The sequence below is a fragment of the Vulpes vulpes genome, chromosome 4 (genome assembly GCF_048418805.1).
Source record: "Vulpes vulpes isolate BD-2025 chromosome 4, VulVul3, whole genome shotgun sequence".
Lineage (NCBI taxonomy): Eukaryota > Metazoa > Chordata > Mammalia > Carnivora > Canidae > Vulpes > Vulpes vulpes.
Window position 1 is genome coordinate 131,135,075 of NC_132783.1, and position 15,870 is coordinate 131,150,944.

The 15,870-nt window shown below is 37.0% G+C and overlaps 1 protein-coding gene across 1 annotated transcript in view; it reads left to right on the forward strand.

Moving 5' to 3' along the window:
* The window catches only part of LOC112933538 (UDP-glucuronosyltransferase 3A1-like), a 55,820-nt gene that overhangs the window by 27,876 nt on the left and 12,074 nt on the right, over positions 1–15,870 (forward strand). Inside the window, exons 10-11 of the mRNA XM_072757097.1 lie at positions 5,991–6,099; positions 8,433–8,964. Of these exons, the coding sequence (XP_072613198.1) occupies positions 5,991–6,099; positions 8,433–8,964 (641 nt within the window). The remainder of the gene's footprint in view (positions 1–5,990; positions 6,100–8,432; positions 8,965–15,870) is intronic.

Below are 15,870 nucleotides of genomic sequence, written 5' to 3' on the forward strand. Positions count from 1 at the left end.
ACTGATAAAGAGAGACTTACTTCTGTCCTTTTGCTATTTGTTTTCTTATATGCCTTTTAGCTCTCCCCCCCCTCACTTTCTGTATCACTGTTTCTTTCGTATTTGGTTAATTCCTTATAAAACATTAAATTCTTTTCTAATTCTACGTTGTGTATATTCTACAGCTATTTTGTGTGTGTGGTTACAATGGGGATTTCATTTAACCTTCTAAATCTGTGACACTCAGATTTTAACTTATACCAGCTTATTAACATTCAAACATGCTGCTCCTATATGGCTTCATCCCCAACCTTTTTGGTTAATTGATGTCACAAAATTACATTTTTATACATTGCTAATTATACATTAGTATATAATTATAATTACAAACTAATTATACATTAGTTTTTATTAGTTTATTAGGTTATTTTAATGTGCTGGTCTCGGGCACCCTGGGTGACTCAGTGGTTTAGCGCTGCCTTCAGCCCAGGGTGTGATCCTGGAAATCCAGGATCAAGTCCCACGTGGGGCTCCCTGCATGGAGTCTGCTTCTCCCTCTGCCTCTCTCTCTGTCTCTGTGCCTCTCATGAATAAATACATAAAATATTTTAAAAAATAATGTGCTGGTCTCTTAAATCATGTAGAAAACAAAAATGCAGTTATAAACCATTGTTACAATAGCAGTAGCTTTTATTATTGCCTGTTCATTTACTTTTTTTAAGTCTTTATTTCTTTATACACCTTTGAGTTCTATCTGATGTCCTTTTATTTTCCCCATGGAGAACACCCCTGAGTTTTCTCTCAGGGCAGTTCTAGTGGTAACAAACTCCCTTAGTTTTGTTTATCTGTGATTGCCTTAATTCTCCTTGACTTTTGATGGGTAGTTCTGCTGGATATAAGATTTTTTGTTGATTGTTCTTTTCTTTTACCATTAAAAAAAATATTTTATTTATTTATTTATTTATTTATTTATTTATTTATTTGAGAGAAAGAGAGAGACAGAGAGAGTGTGAGTAGGGGAAGGGGTAGGGGGATAGGAAGAGGTAAAGAATCTCAAACAGACTTCCCATGGAGCGTGGAGCCCAACACAGGGCCTATCCCACTACCCTGAGATTGTGACCTGAGCTAAAACCAAGAGTTGAATGCTTAATTCACTAAGCCACCAAGGTACCCCTTCTTTTAGCATTTTGAATATATTGGGCCACTTCCTTCTGGCCTCCAATTTTTGTTTTTTGGCCTCCGAAATTTCTGATTACAAATCTATTGATCATCTCATTGACAATCACTTATGTGTGTTGAGTCACTTTTATCTTGCTGCTTTAATATTCTCTCTTTATCTTTCTCAATTTTGATTATAATGTGTCCTGATGTGGGTGGGTACCTGAGTTCATTTTCCTTGGAGTTTGTTGAGCTTCTTAGATGTTTATTCTAATATTTTTCGTCCATTTGGGATATTTTCAGCTCTTATTACTTAAAATGTTCTCTCTATCCCTTTCTTTCTCTCTTTTCCTTGTGAGCATCCACAGTGCATATGTTGACCCTTTAGGCTGTGTTCTTTTCTGAAATCTTTTAACTTTCTGTTCTTCACACTTGATAATTTCCATTGTTTTATCTTCAGGTTCACTAATTATTTCTTCTGCTTGCTCAAATCTGCCTTTGAATCCCTCTAGTGAAATTTTCATTTCATTTATTTTATTTTTCAGTTGTAGAATGTTTTCTGGTTTCTTTTTAGATTTTCTATGCCTTTATTGACATTCCTATTTTACATACACTTTTTCTTTGACCTTCTCCACATCTTCCTTTAATTCTTTGAGAATCTTTTTTTAAAGATTTTTATTTATTTATTTTTTTATAAATTTATTTTTTATTGGTGTTCAATTTACCAACATATAGAATAACACCCAGTGCTCATCCCGTCAAGTGCCCACTTCAGTGCCCATCACCCAGTCACCCCCACCCCCACCCACCTCCCCTTCCACCACCCCTAGTTCGTTTCCCAGAGTTAGGAGATTTTTATTTATTTATTCATGAGAGACACACAGAGGTAGAGACACAGGCGGAGGGAGAATCAGGCTCCATGCCAGGAGCCTGACGGGGGCCTCAATCCTTGGACTCCAGAATCATGCCCTGGGCCAAAGGCAGGTACTAAACTGCTGAGCCACCCAGGGATCCCCTCTCTGAGAATCTTTAAGGAAGTTACTTTAAAATCATTGTCTAGTATATCTGCCATCAGGTCTTTCTCAGAGACAGTTTCTGTTGTTTTACTTTTTCCTCTGAATAAGCCTTAGTTTTCTTGTAATTTTTTTTTGAAAACTGTCCATTTGAATCTGACACTGCTATATCTCGAGATGAGACTCTCCTCCTTTCTCTAGGATTCATAGATTTTTGTTATTACTTTTTTTCATTAAAAAATTGTTCTGGGCTGACTTTGTGTTAAGGATCATTGTGAGGTATAAATTTTGATATTCTTAGGTCTTTTCCGAGGCTTTTCCTCGGCTTATATGGACACTTTCTAATTTTCCTGGTATATGTAGTTGTTTTACAATGTCCTAGCTTTTCATGTTTCCCTCCCAAAGAAGAAAATGAGAAAAATGAGGGGAAAAGGGAACATCAGTCTTTTAAGACCCCCTTGAAGTCCATTCAGTCAGAGAGGGATGTGGTTGCAATGACAAAGCATAATCCAAAAATATTGCTGCTGACTTCTTTGTCTGTACTTCTGTGATCAGAAGCAGCAATCAGAGATCAGATAGTTGATATTTGAAGAAGGTCATTTTTTCTCACTTAGGCTCTTGAAACCTGTGTACAAGCTGTTCTATGAACACATACATATAGCTTTCTGCTTGGAGGTTGAGGAGTGGGGCATGGATAGTTGCTACTGTGAAAAGAGCTGACATGACTAAAATTATCTGCAATTTATTTATTTATTTATTTATTTATTTATTTATATCAATTTTAAGATTTTATTTATTTATTTATGAGAGACATAGAGAGACATAGAGAGGCAGAGACATAGGCAGAGATGGAAGCAGGGATCCCTGCTGGGATCCCAGTGCAGAATTCGATCCCAGGGCCCTGTGATCATGCTCTGAGCTAAAGGCAGATGCTCAACCACTGAGCCACCCAGGTGCCCCTTATCTGCAATTTATAGTTAAGGACTTCTCCTGGTAGTTGAAAAGCATCAGTTGACTGCAGAATTCCCAAATAGTTATTTTAGACAAATTCTGTCAGTGGAATTGTCTAGGTCAGGAGACAGATTACTGGTACTCCACCGTCTAACTATACCTTCTCCACTGCCTTATAACCTATTATTTCTTTTCAGAATTTTACATATATTTATGTAGTTAAATATAAATATACATGAACATATACATTTATACATATGTGTATGTATATATAGCAGAATTTTCATATAAATGTATTTCATATATATATAAAATGTTCACCAGTTGCTGTTTGAAAGTAGGTCTCATGCTGGAAACAAAACCATAATAGGTATTTGCAGTGTCAGGGGTGGAAGGACCTTCAACTGAGCAAGTAATTCATCCCAGGAATTTTTTTTAATTTTTTATTTATTTGTGATAGTCACACAAAGAGAGAGAGAGAGAGAGGCAGAGACACAGGCAGAGGGAGAAGCAGGCTCCATGCACCGGGAGCCCGATGTGGGATTCGATCCCAGGTCTCCAGGATCACGCCCTGGGCCTAAGGCTGGCGCTAAACCGCTGGGCCACCCAGGGATCCCTCATCCCAGGAATTTTAAGTGAGGTGCCATGGCTTGTGCTTTATTTAGGGCAGCAGCACATCCCTCTTTGCAAATTCCTATGTGAATGTTTGTGTCCTAAATGAGTATGCTCAATGAATCTCTGCAAAAGGAGGTTTTCCTCAATGTAGCATCATACATGTGTTTCTGGAAAGAGTTAAATGTGGTTAAGATCTTGCTGACAAAGCTTGTGTGCGGGGCTGTTGAGGTAGTCCACGAGAAGCCAGCTACAAAATGATTTGTGTCCTTCAAAGATGAAGGTGAAGAGACACTGCAGCTGAGAACTTGTTGAAATAGGAATTGAACAGAATATATTCCTAAATCGATGCTTGCAAAGTATCTATTAGTACTTAGTAGATATAGTCAGCAATTTCAGTAATATTGGAAATGGTGGCCCTAATATGATGACATTAGCAGTAAAGTTATAACAGTACACTGAGAGGCACCATTCATTCAGGTTTAAGAATAGTCTAAATTAGGCTATTAAATGGGGAAGCAGTGGAGAAAATCATTCCTTGTTAATAGATAAATTTTAATGGATTTAATCTTTGAAGGAATTCTATTAAATATATTTGGTTGTGTTAACAGTTTTAATATGCTTGGCAGATCCAATGAATCCCTTTTTGTTGTGCTGTTAGTGCTAAAACCTTAATTTTAACTTACGACTTTTCACATAAGAGCAACCATAGCTACTATGATATTACTTAACCAATGGGTCTTATGACTATAGGATATTTAATCCCAGTAGTTAAGACAGGGCATGCATAGTTGTCCCCTATCTAATATCTTGTTAACTCCTAAGACTACAGAGATACTTTGATAAATTTGGTGAGCTCTTTAGACATATCTGTTATGTTCCCCCAATACTGACCAAGACCATTAAGGTTTGTCTTTGCCGCATCCATCTGATGTTAGAAGTAGTTTAGAACCTATGATGTAGAGCCACAGAAGCCAATCTGTGTCATTCATCTGTAATAATTTCTTTTTAAGTAATGTTAGATTCCACATATGTCAAAGCTGAGAACTCTTTGAATTTATTACAGAGTACTGTCTATAATGGGGGCAGTCCTGGAGACACACAACCATTGGTCACAGACTTCTACCTACCCTAGTGTCAATCACAGCTCATCCTGGATCCAGAAGCACAATCCAAGCTGATATAGAAGAGAGATTTGTGTGAGACACATGACCCAGGGCTACTGAAAGTCCAAACCCATACTTTTGTCCCAAAATGCCAATTATGAAAGCTTCTGAGTGGGATGGATGAGGATTCCCCTACTTGGGTCTGGCTTGCTTGGCTTGAAACTCTTGCTCACACAAGGGATGGCATTTTTTTTTTATTGGAGTTCAATTTGCCAACATATAGCATAACACCCAGTGCTCATAAGGGATGGCATGTTGAGGCTTTCTTCTCTGTCTGCCAAGATATGTCACAGAGGGTTAAGGGTGAGATGAAGCTTGAAAGTTGTCATCAGTCCAACTTCAAAAATGGCATCAGACTCTTTATTACACGTAAGTTATGGAGGAGATGCCAGGATGTGAAGTAGAGTTGCAGAAGACTATTTTGTTTAATTAGCCTTTGGCATATTTTTGACTGAATCAAAAACCTTTGCATGTATCACTTTTAAGAAATAAAAATTATTTTTTTTCTAAGAGACTAAGGACTGGGAAACTGGGACAAAATAAGATTTGCATTTAAATACAAAGTGTAGGAGCACCTGGTGGCTGAGTCAGTTAAGCTTCTGCCTTCAGATCAGGTCATGATCCCAGGATCCTGGCATCAAGCCCCATGTCAGGCTCCCTGCTCAGTGGGGAGCTTGATTCTCCCTTTCCCCTCTGCTTGTGCTCTCTCTTTTACTCTCTCTCTCTCTCTCAAATAAATAAATAAATAAGATCTTAAAAAATAAATACATTGTGTACCACTTACTATATATGCAACCTTGACAAATGATCTTATACTCCATTTAGCTTTATTTTCTCACCTGTAAAATGACGAATATCTATGCCTTTACTTGAAAACTTTAAATTGAATAAAAGTAATTGAATTTTTATAAGGTTCTCAAGGAATATTATCAGATCCTATGATTGAAGAAATGAAGAAGCAAGCAAAAAAAAAAAACCTCTAAAAGCAAACATTCAAATATATATAAAATTATTGGAATAAAAATATGGTGTCATTGTGCTAATATTAATTTGGGTTGTATGACATAATTACATATTTCTTATTGGTGTTTTAATTTTTTTTTTTATTTAGAAGAGAAGGAAAGTGTATACCACGTTATCAGTTGGCTTATATCTGAGGAACATGAAAAAGAATTAAAGAAATATTTTGACTTCTTTATGAAAGAAGTTTTGCAGGGCAGGTAATTTCTTTTATTTTCTGAATGAAAAACTTACCATTTTAGTGATACAAATAAATGGTTGGATGCATGGATACTTGGAGCAAATTTAAGAGAAGTGGATGGATGTGTAGATGGTTGGGGAGATCAATGATAGGTGACAGTGGATGGATGGAGTAGATGAATTTTGCACTCCCAGCCAGTCAATCTGTGTACTTTGGCTCTTCCGTTAAAAGCATGAAAGTATTTCTGTATAACATGGGGGAATGTTCCTTCTTGATCTTCCTGGCAACACTTAATCTACAGTGTTTTTGTATATACTCTCTGCAACATAGAAGGCAGGGTAGACAACATAATTTCTCATTCTTGGTAGGCATATCAGAGCCACCACTTTGAGCTGGTATGTTTCTAATTCATTTAAAAACCCAAATAACTTAGAGATACCCAGTGTGAGATTAGCCTGAGAGTTTTTGTCATTACCTGGGATGTATAGAAAATTCTTCATCTTTGACAGAAGGGGGAAAGATGCATATTAATTCCTTTAGCTTGGTTAATTACAGTGGACTAACCCCACCTTCCTTTCTTCCTTAAAAATTTTATTCAGTAATCAAGGTGGTCCTAAAATCTGGCTTTTTCCCATAAAGCCTTTTCCTTACCTAAAGTAGAAGACAAAATTCTCTTGTCTATGAGATCTTATCTAAAATAGTCATTTTAGGAGTCTTTATGTTCTGTCATAAAGACCCCTAACTCTGGGAAACAAACTAGGGGTGGTGGAAAGGGAGGAGAGCAGGGGGTGGGGGTGAATGGGTGATGGGCACTGAGGGGGGCACTCGATGGGATGAGCACTGGGTGTTATTCTGTATGTTGGCAAATTGAGCACCAATAAAAATAAATTTATTATTAAAAAATAAAATAAAATAGTCATTTTAAACTTTGTCTATATCATCTTTATTATTATTCATAATTTTTAAAATATATATCTTGTCTCTTCTTCCCCACTTTGAAGACTGGTTGTATACACATGTTACGTATGGCAAGTATTTTGTTCAGTTTATTAGCTTAATTTCAAATATGATTAATGCTCTACTTTTGAGTAATCTGTACTTCATATCTTGAATTTATGCACAATATGTAGCAACCATTCATTATGTAAAATTGTTTAAAAATATAGGATCATTCAGCTAATCATTTGTCACTTAAAGTCGGTTCTTTTTTTTTTTAAGATTTTATTTATTTATTCATGAGAGAGGCAGAGACAGAAGCAGGCTCCCTGCGGGGAACCTGATGCAAGACTTGATTCCAGGACCGCAGGATCATGCCCTGAGCCAAAGGCAGATGCTCAGCCACTGAGCCACCCAGGTCTCCTACTTAAAGTCGATTCTAAAGTACTTGTGGGCATCTACATATTGCTAATGAGCTCTCACCTGTTTAAGCCTTCCTTAAGTGGGCTGACATGGTATAGTTTTGTACAGGTTACAAGTTTGCAGAGCTACTGATTCTCTCAGTCCTTCATTCAGGTAGCAGGTCTCCAAAGCACCTGCACCCGTAACCTCTGGTCAAGAAGATTCTCATCTGTTGCCCATATATTGTACAAAAAGGGTCATTTTCTTTGCAGGCACTGACAGGAAAACATTGAAGGAGAATAGTGCCATATATAGTGTCTTAATTAGGTATTGGTAAAATTTTAGCATGAAATGGAAAGGTTAATAGTAAGCTTCAAACAGACTTTTATTTTTATTTGTTTTAAATTGTTTACCTCATAGGCTAGAAAGATGTAAATCTCATGTTCGGCTTAGAATTTGGGTTCTAATACTACCATCAGATAGTTCCTTGTGTGAGGTCATCTGTCAAATGGAGAATGTACAAAACTTAAGGAACAGAACATGGCTATATTATCAATACTGTGGACTCTGCTACCAAGTTACTTCCACAGGTAGACTGGTAAAGAAGACTGTCACTCATAAAAAGTCAGATAATGTTCATAGAGATGAAAGTTAAAGAGAGCATCACGGAATGTATCAGGTAGACATCGAATTGTGAGGTCTGCTATAGTCAGAGATGGCTCCCACAGTGGAAGGCTCTTGAATTGGCATGGATGGTGGGTGGATATGATTGGCTGGAGAAAGGGGATGGGAGAGAGTGAGAACATTTTAAGAAATAGAACACCCAGAGGAGAGTGACCAGAACAGTTATTTGTTGAACACTGGTAAAATAGGTGGTCTGCTGCCAGGTACGGTCTCACTTACCTGGGATATTTTCTTTGTAGCCCAAGATTCCTTTATGTATTGTGAAATTAACACCTCCAGTGAATGTTTGCCCTTACTTTACTTTTTTTTTTTTTTTTTTTTTTTTTACAGAGAAGCATTTGACAACCTTGTAAAGTTAATGGAACAATTGGGGATTCAATGCAGTAATTTGCTAAGGAGAAGTGACATCATGGATTCCTTAAAAAATGAGAATTTTGACCTGGTATTTGTTGAAGCATTTGACTTCTGTTCTTTTCTGATTGCCGAGAAGCTTGGGAAGCCATTTGTGTCAATTCTTCCCACCCCCTTTGGCAGTGTGGACCTTGGGCTACCAAGCCCTGTGTCTTATGTTCCAGTATTCCATTCCTTGTTAACTGACTGCATGGATTTCTGGAGCCGAGTGAAGAATTTTCTGATGTTCTTTGATTTCTTCATGAAACAATGGCAAATCCAATCTACATTTGACAAGACCATCAAGGAACATTTCCCGGAAGGTGCTAGGCCAGTTTTGTCTCATCTTCTAAAGAAAGCAGAGCTGTGGTTTGTTAACTCTGACTTTGCCCTTGAATTTGCTCGGCCCCTGCTCCCCAACACTGTGTACGTTGGAGGCTTAATGGTCAGACCTGTTAAACCAGTGCCACAAGTAAGTAAAACTGTAGCTCTCAATGTGGACTTCATGTAAAGCTCCTCAGTGTAGAATTAGTGGTTCCCCTCCCGGTGGGCACAGGGATTGAAGCAGGGTGAGACAAGCAAAACACCTAGAATATACATTTTTATTTTATTTTTAATTTTCTAGTCTATTTTATTGTATTCTATTTTATTCTAAATTTTATTTTATTTTGGTAAAAACACTTAGTATGATATCTACCCCCTTAACAAATTTTTGAAAGTACAATATAAACTATTGACTGTAGGTACCATGTTGCGCATCAGATTTCTACATCTTATTCATCTCACTTAACTTCATAACTCTTCCTCTCCATGGAATAGTAAGTCCCTATTATCCCCTTCCCCCAAGCCCTGGAAACCAACTTCTACTTTTGATTCTATGAACTTGACTATTTTAGATGCTACATATAAGTGAAATTCTGCAATATTTGCTTTTCTGTTATTGGCTTATGTCACAAGTGAGATATGAGAGGATATTTTCATAACTATCCTCTGGCTTCAGTGAGACTGGTTACACATTTGGCTGAGGTACCCTTTTATTTAGATTCTGGATTTCTTATAAGGAGAATTTGAGCATGAAATGTTGCCAAGAATTGGCATGTTTTTAGGGGGAAGGAGTGCTAGGGCTTCCCACTCTGCCATCTTGCTTATCCCAGGACCCACATTTCAGGAAGCCCTTTCTGTAAAGGTCATGGAAGTACTGTTAGGTCCTACCTGACCCTATTATTGAGAATTTCTTCAGGTAACAGCCCTAAACTGTTCCTTACCCTGGTCCTAGCCTTCTGGTAAAAATGCTTCAACATGTTGATATTTTAATTTTCAATTTTTATGATCACAGGCAAATACTTACGAAGTGGGAGTCTACCACATGAAAGGATTTTTAAGGAGATTGTTTATCCATAACTAAATATAAAAAAGAGAGAGAGAGACATAATGTAATGAGGTGGGACTGGGTGTAAATGATGGCTAGATCTGCAGGCATCATCTCCAATGGCTCCTTCGTGTAGAGCCCTAACTCCTGGCTCAGCCGAGATGTTCTGATTTGATTGGTCTGGGATTGGGTCTACGTATTTTAAGTTTTATTTTTATTTTATTTTTTTTAATTTTTTTAAATTTTTATTTATTTATGATAGTCATGGAGAGAGAGGAAGGCAGAGACACAGGCAGAGGGAGAAGCAGGCTCCATGCACCGGGAGCCCGACGTGGGACCCGATCCCGGGTCTCCAGGATCGCGCCCCGGGCCAAAGGCAGGCGCCAAACCGCTGCGCCACCCAGGGATCCCTATTTTAAGTTTTAAATGCTACCCAGGTAGTCTGAATGCAGAGCCTGAACTCAAAACTACTGCTCTCAAAGTTATCAAAAAGAATTAAAGCTATGATTAGTGGCTGCCCGTTGCCTGTAGGTGCTGGGTTGCTATTGTACAGAAGTTATCTCATACATTGTATATCGTGCCACTTTGAGGGAATAGTGATGATCTCCAATTTTATAAAGGCGAGGACAGACAATCAGGTGGTGTACATAATATTCCCAGTACTATTCAGCTCAGGACAGCAAAGGCCTAAACCTGGCCTGGGCTTCCCAGGTGCCAAAATATCTACCCTTCCCCTACTGACCTTGCATTGAGTGAACAGAAAATTTTGGGGAATGATTCATGGGCAAAATGGACTTTGATTCATGGTGGCATTTTTTAAGAAATGGAACTGGGGAGGAAGATGCAGCAGGTTGAGAAGACAGGGGCTCCAATGTGTGGAGGTGTAAGTAAGACGGCCATGAGACTGGGTTCCCTCAGTGGCATTGGCCAGACTAGAGTAGTGGAAGATTCAATTGCACAAATAAGACAAGGCCAAAACACATGTCCTACCTGACATGATGGTGGGTAAGTTTTGGAATTGAGACAGGAGTTATTAGGGAGGAGAATAATGGAATTTAAGGTGTGTAATCTGTGAGATAACAGATGCTTATATAATTTTTCTTCTTTTTCCCATTTTAAAAAATTGTGATCAAATATACATAGTATAAAATTTACCATCTTAACCATAGTGAAGGGTACAGTTCAGGGGCATTAAGAACTTCCACACTGTTGTGCAACCGTTACCTACATCCATCTCCAGAACATTTTCCTCTTCCCAAACTGAAACCTCATACCCACTCAACAGTGACTCCTCATTTCCTCTCTGCCTCCAGACCCTGGCAACCACTACTCTTCTTTTGTCTGTATGAATTTGACTACTCTACGCACCTTATACAGGTGGAATCATACAATATTTGTTCTTCTGTGATAGCTTATTTCACTTTGCATAATGTCTTCAAGATTCATCCATGTTGTAGTATGTGTCCAAAGTTCTTTCCTTTTTGGGCAGAGTAATATTTCATTGTGTATGTATATACCACATTTATTTATCTATTTATCTGTCCTTAGGCACATGGGTTACTTCCACTTTTGTCTAAGGTGAATAATGCTGCTATGAACAGTAGTGTACACATATTTGTTGGAATCCCTACTTTTAATTCTTTTGGTAATATACTGAGAAATGGAATTTCTGGGTCATAGGATAATTGCATATTTCATTTTTTGAGGAACTGCCATACAGTCTTTCACAGTGGCTGTCCCGGTTAACATTTCCACCAATAATGTGTAAGAGTTCCAACTTTTCCATATCTTCACAAACATTTGTCATTTTCTGTTTTCTTTATGTGATTAAAAAAATTGTTCTTAGCTATCCTAATGGGTGGGAAGTGGTGTCTCATTGTGATTAGATTAGAATTTCCCTGATTAGTGAAGTTTACCATTTCATAAGCTTATTGGCCATTTATGTATCTTCTTTGGAGAAATACTTGCTCAAGTCTTTGCCCATTTTTGAATCATGTTTGTTTTTTGGGTAGAGTAGTTCTTTATATAATCTGGCAATCAATCTTTTTAGATTTATGACTTGCAAATATTTCTCCTTTCCCTGGGTTGCCCTTTCACTATTTTGATAGTGTCTTTTGACACACAGAGCTTTTCTTTTTGTTGAAATCCAATTTAACTATTTTTTGTTTTGTTGCCTGTGCTATTGGTGTCTTATCCAAGAAACCACTGCCAAGTTCAGTTACATAAAGAGTTCTCTCTGTATGTTCTAAGGATTTTATACATATAGCTCATATTTTTAGGTCTCTCCTCTGTTTTAGGTTGACCTAGTATATGGTATAATGTAATGGTTCAACTTCAGTATTTTGCATGTGAATATCCAGTTTTCCAGTGCCATTTGCTGAAAAGACTGTCTTTACCTAATGAATGGTCTGGCACCTTTGTCAAAAAAGTTATTTGACTAAATATACCTGGGGATATTTCTGGACTTTCTATTTTACCTTGTTGATCTATACATACGTCCTTTTGTCATAGCACATTATTTTGAATATTATAGCTTTGTAGTATCCTTTGGCATCAGGAAATATGAGACCTCCAACCCTGTACTTTTTTTCTTATACTGTCTTGGGCACTCAGTGTTTTTGAAATTCCATATCAAATTTAGGATAGTTTTTTTTTTTTTATTTCTGCCAAAAGAGAAGATTGTTCACTATTGATAGAGTTTGCATGGTATCTGTGAATCATCTTGGGAAGTACTGACTTCTTTGAAGTACTGAAGTAATAAAGTCTTCTAATCCATGAAGCCTGGATTTCTTTTTCCATTTATTTGTGTCTTTTTATATTTCCTTCAGCGATGTCTTTTAGCTTTCAATGTAAAATCTTTTACCTCCTTGGTCAAGTTTACTCCTGAGTATATTTTTATTCTTTGATTCTATTGTAACTGGAATTGGTTTTCTAATTTTCTTGAAATGTTCCTTATTAATATATAGTAATACATTTGATATTTCGAGTTGATTTTGTTTCTTGCTATTTTTATAAATTGCTTATTAATTGTGACAGTTTTTTTGGTATGTGAAGAATCTTAGAGTTGTCTACATATAATATCTTGTCATGTGCCATTATTTTTTGAAGCAATATTTCTGCTCTTTTCTCTTTCTCTTCTTCTGTGACCTCCACAATGCATATATTAATCCACATGAGGGGGTCATATGAGTCCCTGACACTCTATTCACTTTTTTAAAATCCTTTCTCCTTTTTGGTCTTTAGACTTGATATTTTAGATGACCTATCTTCGAGAGAACTAAGTTTTTCTCCTGTTTGGGTCTGCATTGAATTACTCCAGTGAATTTTTCAATTCAGTTACTGTATTTTTTTATTTTACTTTTTTTAGTGTCTAATCTTACCTTTACTTTTTTAAAATATTTTTTTAATTGGAGTTCAATTTGCCAACATATAGCATAACACCCAGTGCTCATCCTGCCAAGTGCCCCCCTCAATGTCCATCACCCAGTCACCCCCACCCCCCGCCCACCTCCCCTTCTACTACCCCTTGTTCATTTCCCAGAGTTAGGTGTCTCTCATGTTTTGTCACCCTCACTGATATTTGCACTCATTTTCTCTCCTTTCCCTTTATTCCCTTTCACTAATTTTTATATTCCCCACATGAATGAGACCATATAATGTTTGTCCTTTCCCGATTGACTTATTTCACTCAGCATAATACCCTCCAGGTCCATCCATGTCGAAGCAAATGGTGGGTATTTGTTGTTTCTAATGGCTGAGTAATATTCCATTTTTTATAATAAATTTATTTTTTATTGGTGTTCAATTTACCAACATACAGAATAACACCCAGTGCTCATTCCGTCAAGTGCCCCCCTCAGTGCCCGTCGCCCATTCACCCCCACCCCCCGCCTCCTCCCCTTCCACCACCCCTAGTTCGTTTCCCAGAGTTAGGAGTCTTTATGTTCTGTCTCCCTTTCTGATATTTCCCACACATTTCTTCTCCCTTCCCTTATATTCCCTTTCACTATTATTTATATTGTATACATAGACCACAACTTCTTTATCTATTCATTTTTTGATGAATTTTTGTTTTATTTAGTTTGTTCTTTTAGAAAAATAATTTGTCTTCTCTTGCTATTATCTGTTTGTTCATATATTGTCTTCTTGATTTCCTTTAGATCTTTGTCCATGTTTTTCTTGAGCTCTTTGCACATGTTAGGCAATTTTAAAGCTCTTGTTTAGTTAGTCCAATATCTGTTTGTTCAATGAGAGTTTCTAGAGATTTATTTTGTTCCTTTAAATGACACATTTTGGCTTTCTATTCTTTCTTTGGTTTGTCTTGTGATCGTTTGTAGAAAGTTTTGGGCATTTTTAAAAACAGTCACCTCTACTTGTATTTGCAGGCTGCCATGGAACACTTTCACTAATTAGTGGGGAACGTTTTAATATTTTGGGTCAGCCAGGGAAGACAACTTAGAGTATTCTTAGGTACTTCCTAAGCATTTTTTCTATCTGGCCTTTGTGTATACTTTTATTCACCCAATTCTTTTTGTATAGTTGTCTAATATTAATGTCTTACATTCCCAGAGTCTTACCCAAAGTCTGCTCAGGGTATTAGGTGTTCTGTTGTATTTTATTTCCATAATCTCTTGCCCTCAAGATTCTAAGTCTATGGTAGCCCTGAAGGTTTTCCCTGGCATGGTAACTTCTACCGTCTTGTGAGACTCCCACCAGCCTGATATCGGAGCTATATTGCCATTCCCAGTCAGAGCTCCAAGTCTGGTGAGACTTACATTTGTCACTTGGGAGCCTATAAAGTGGTTACAATGTTGCAAATTGTTTCAGTTCTACTCCTGCTGCTGAAGGCAGGGCCAGGACTGCTGCCTCTGGATCTGGCATGGCACTCCAGGAAGAGAGTAAAAATGCCAAGGAAATTATCACTGTTTGTAGTGTTTTTTTTTTTTTTTTCCTTGAATCACATCACATATGTTTGGTTCCTCCATATCATTGAGTATTTTCCCAAGTCCTATAAAATTTATTTGAGTCAATCTTTAGCTTTTTTTGTCCTTTCATTTAATCTGTGAAGGGCTGGGACTATGTAGCTTCTTATTATGACATCATGCTCTGCCCTTGCCAGTTTTAAGTTATAGATTTACATTGATCTTGTAAATGTCAAATGACAACAAAGCCAATTTTAGTTGGCTTTAGTTGTCCTTTAGGATGGTAGTTCTTAGAGTGTTGTGCAGGATAGAGTTAAATAGGGCCAGGATTGCACAATGAGGTAAAAGGCTGGCAGCTGGGGACAGCCAGCAAATGCAGAGAAAGGAAGAAATAGATGTTTTGCAGAATTGACAAAAACATATTAATCTAATTTGGGGGATATTACGTCATGAACTTCTTTAAGAATCATCTGGAGGTGGCTACATACTAAGTTATATCAGACAAAATAGACTGATGTCAAAACTTTTACAAGAGATAAAGAATATTTTATAAATAGTTTAATATAACAAAGTCAATCAGCATAATATAACACATTAATAGAGTGAAGGGTAAAAAAGCATATTATCTCAAGAGACGCAGAAAGGACATTTGACAAACTAACACTGTTTCATGATAAAAACACTCATAATACTAGAAATAGAAAAGTACTTCTTGAATGTGATAGAGCATTTATGAAATAAGCTAACATCATACTCTATAAATAGACTAAAATTGTGCTGCCTAAGATGCCTACTTACATCACTGCTATTCAGATATGCCCTAGACAGAGCAAGTAGGCAAGAAGAAGAAATATAAGGCATCCAAATGGGAATGGTCAATGTAGAAATATTTGGATTTCATATGGCATAATCCTATATATAGAAAATTCTTTTTGGTGTATGATTCATATACTATGTCTAACAAAACTAGCAAAATTGCAGGGAAAAATATCAATATGCAAATATGAATTGTGTTTCCATACAGTGGTTATAAACACTCTGAAAATGAAATTAGGTAAATATTCTACTTACAGCAGCATCCAGTTAA